Below are 3,735 nucleotides of genomic sequence, written 5' to 3'. Positions count from 1 at the left end.
CATCTGGCCGATAAATCAAATGATTGTATGCATTTTAAAGGCATCATCCAACATGATGCTTGTGCCCTCCATCGAATGTCGCGTCGATAGATAGTATGTGCTGCACATAATACTGTGTATATCGAATTGCAAGAACAATCGCAAGTGGTTTTTGACCACATGCGATCGCTCAAATAAAATCTGGGTGGGGGGCGGAGGGAATGCATTAGTTGGTGTGGGGTTTGGGAAGATGGGGCCGGAGGGGGCCGAAGGGACTTCTGGTGGTGTGGAAGAGGGCGGGCAGATGTCGGTGGAGTAGCCTAGCGCGAGAAGTAGTGCTAGTGGGAGGCGGGGGTCAGCGGAGGTGGTATAATTGTTTAAAACACTGGTTAGCCCTCTGATTGGCTGAGCTCTCTCAGGAAATCAGAGGCCCACCCTGTGTTTAATTTTTTTTTCAAATTCTGCCGCAACGCTGACCCCCACCGCCTGCTAGTGCTACTTCTAGCGCTAGGCTACTCCGCCCCCCTCTGCGTGCCCTCTTCCAGCACCCGATGTGCCATCCCAAGATGGCATGCGACATTGGGGTCTGAAAGAGGGCAAGTTTTGCACCATGAGATTTGATCGGATTCGATGGACAGCGCTCTTCGATGTTGCCTCGAATCTGATTGCATAAGTGTATTGGCAGCATAAGCTTTAAAAAGTGATAAAATAGAGAGTGATAAACTACCAGCCCCTCAGCTCCTAACTGTCATGTTACAGACTGAGTTTGAAAAATGTCAGGCAGGAGCTGATTGGTTGGTTGTTTATCACTTTCCATTTGAACACTTTTTAGTTTAGGGCATCTGGCCCCAGGTATGTTTCCCACTTGGTCTGCGCTTTACCATACAAAGATATGAATCTCACATTTCTCCCCTGCTACAGTCCTACTTGAGTGTCCCTCAAGATTATAGAGTATAAAGGAGAAGACATAATACCTGGTATACACTTTATTATAACAAGTAAACATACATTTTAACACAGACATTACAAAACTTGTTTATTTTATAAATAAAATATATTTAGCATATATACAATATTTACACATCTGTTTTAGTAGTATGAACATATATGCAAGTAATTAACTGCACCCGCATTCCTCAACAATCATTTCTTCATGGTGTCTTAAAACCACATCCCTTCCCTCATAATATAGCATGGACAGGGGGCTCATCCTTATTGGAACGCAGGAAGGACATTCCACCCTCTCGGGTTGGTACAGCTTCACCACGCTCTGCCAAGAGATAAATAAGAGAAATAAGTTTCAGGACTAAATACACATAGGCACATGTCAATGAGAGCAATACTGGTTTATTACAAGGATATACTATGCTCACAGGTTGTCTAAATACAGCACCTACTGTATAGCAGAAGGTTTTGGACATTGATGGATTCCTGGTAAAGCTTGTCATTATATTGGCCATGGGACCTAGTGCCAGATGTATTAAGCTTCAAAAAGTGATAAAGTGGAGAGTGATAAAAAAATCCAATCAGCTCCTAACTGTCATTTTTTAAAACCCAGCTTGTAACATCACAGGTAGGAGCTGATTGGCTGAATGTTTACCACGCTCAATTTTATCTATTTTTGAATCTTGATACATCTGGCCCTAATGTTCTTTAGTTAGTATTACAGACATCAGCTTACCTTCATGTAGGCATGATTTGTTGGCTTGAAGGTCTCATTCAGTGGGATCGGACAGGCCCCCTCACATCTATAGGCATTGTATCGTTTGGGGTAGACAATCCAGCTTCCCCATCCAATTTCACCAAAGTCTACAATCATATCCACTCTTCGGCAAAGGGGAGTTCCATTTTCTATGGGTCTAAAGGGCACATTGTTCATCAGCGAATGGCTGTTCTCGTGTTTGTTCCTTCTGTGTCTTCTAATGCCGGGCAGTTTGGCAACCTTCTCCAAAATGACATATTTAGAGGACTCCACTGTTTTAATGAGACTGGGAGACCCAGAGATGCTGTTGAAGGAATTGTCCTTTGCAAATACCACCAACACAACTCTCTCTAGAGTGGACTCATGGACCCTGTTTGCGGCATGTTCTGGTTCTGCTTCCACATTGGAGTCCGAGTTCATCTCGGTTATGTATATGTCCTTCATGTGCTCACTATCCATGTATGTTTCTTCCTGGTGGAGGAAGTACTGAATCATTTTGGTGAGATCAAAGCTCATCCAAGCAGATCCATGTCTCTCAGTAGGAGTAATCTTGAATGATCCCAGGAAGATCTGTCTACCTTTCCTGCTGTGATAAATGTCCAAAGTTACGTTACGGGACATAGCAAAAGAAGGGAGGTGGATTCTTAGTTGTGCCAATTTTAACTCGTTGCTGGTGGAGATCGAAGACATATCGAATGATAGCATTAGATGGTTATTGACCTCAGTGCAATCTGGAAAACACAAAGCAATACAAAAGTTTAGTATGTATCATTGAGGTACTTAGGGCACAGAGATTAACACAATACACGTTATATACAATTTGAGCACTGTCCATATGACACATAGACAAAATAATTCACAATAATGAAATTAAATTAACGATAGCAATTTAATGGGTGTTATTAATCACTTTTTCACAATGTGGACATCATGCAGAACCCACATTGCTTTGGATAAGTATGATAATGGGCCAAATGTAATACCGGTACTACCCAAGTCCAACGGCTGCGTGGGATGCCAGCAGAACTCAGACTTTTTTTTTAAAGGGGCAATAACTTAGAAGGCATATTTTTTTTTCAGCTGGAATCCCCCATGGCCACCGTACTCGGGTGGCATTACATTTGGCCCAATGTGTTTGTCTGCAATCCTTAAATTGACCATCGTTAACGTGGAAAAACAATCAATATTTTTAAAACAACCAAAGTTGCTACTATGACATAGGTACTAATATAATGATCATGTAGTGTAGATAATGTACTCACTTTTCGCCACAAGGCTTAGAACAGTGTCATAGTCCGGTCTGTCCTTCTGTTCTATATGGGATATTTTGGTCTCGTTTTTCAGTAGAGTATGGTACAGCTGCATCATGTAGAGGGGATACTTTGCGTCATGTGGATGTCTATTTCCAGTAAGGATGGATGAAGCTTTCAATCCCAAGTAAGATCCTGAAAGCCCAATCTTAGTCTCCATGTCCAAAAGACCGGGCATCCCCTGGACCAGGGAGAGGAGTAGTAAGCACAGGGCAGTCCTTGGTGTGGTCATATCTGCACAGCTCAGGAGATGTGACTATCTCTCTCACCCTCTGGTTCAACACTGGACTCACACTGTATATATAGCAGGGAAGCCTGAGCTGTTGCTTTGCTCTTCACACCTAATGAGCTTTTTGATCTAAATGACCTCTGTATCAAAAGCCAATAGCTTCTAGGGCTGTCAACTTAATGGTTCCCTACTGTTAAACTAATGATATCACAGTGGGGTTCTTGTAGATATACAGTATCCATACAAGCCTCATTCCCTGTACAGATACAGTTGTTCGGTTCAAATATACACTACAATGTATCTAAAACATACAGTACACTTATGCAAATGAATTACCCGCCGACTTATAATGCAAAACAGAATTATTGAAAATTCAGACATGCCCTTATGTCTGAATGTTCTGCAAATTTAGCTCTGACAATCGCTGTGTGCTGAGCGATCTTGCTGAGCGTACTGAGCGATCTAGCATTGCTCAGAACACTCTGCAACTCTCTCCGTATATAGGCCGCCTAAAC

At 42.4% G+C, this 3,735-nt stretch overlaps 1 protein-coding gene across 1 annotated transcript; it reads right to left on the bottom strand.

Annotated features, from left to right (window-relative positions):
- Nucleotides 1-1,096: 1,096 nt before the first annotated feature.
- On the bottom strand, nt 1,097-3,223 carry LOC146073119 (nodal homolog). The gene is made up of 3 exons (XM_083180299.1): nt 2,944-3,223; nt 1,661-2,412; nt 1,097-1,249 (listed from the first exon to the last, which is right to left on the bottom strand). Exons 1-3 carry the CDS (start codon nt 3,221-3,223, stop codon nt 1,097-1,099), a joined length of 1,185 nt encoding a protein of 394 aa, XP_083036425.1.
- Between the last annotated feature and the right edge of the window lie 512 nt (nt 3,224-3,735).

This window comes from Crinia signifera, chromosome 4, assembly GCF_055691185.1.
Source record: "Crinia signifera chromosome 4, ASM5569118v1, whole genome shotgun sequence".
NCBI classification, from domain to species: domain Eukaryota; kingdom Metazoa; phylum Chordata; class Amphibia; order Anura; family Myobatrachidae; genus Crinia; species Crinia signifera.
This window is presented reverse-complemented; position numbering and strand designations above follow the sequence as displayed.

Excerpts from the sequence above, each read along its gene's own strand:
- LOC146073119 (XM_083180299.1), bottom strand. The coding sequence starts at position 3,223 with ATGACCACACCAAGGACTGCCCTGTGCTTACTACTCCTCTCCCTGGTC. Across the intron at positions 2,413-2,943 it reads TCTAAGCCTTGTGGCGAAAA|ATTGCACTGAGGTCAATAAC; the intron begins GTGAGTACATTA and ends TGTGTTTTCCAG. Across the intron at positions 1,250-1,660 it reads CAAATCATGCCTACATGAAG|AGCGTGGTGAAGCTGTACCA; the intron begins GTAAGCTGATGT and ends ATCTCTTGGCAG.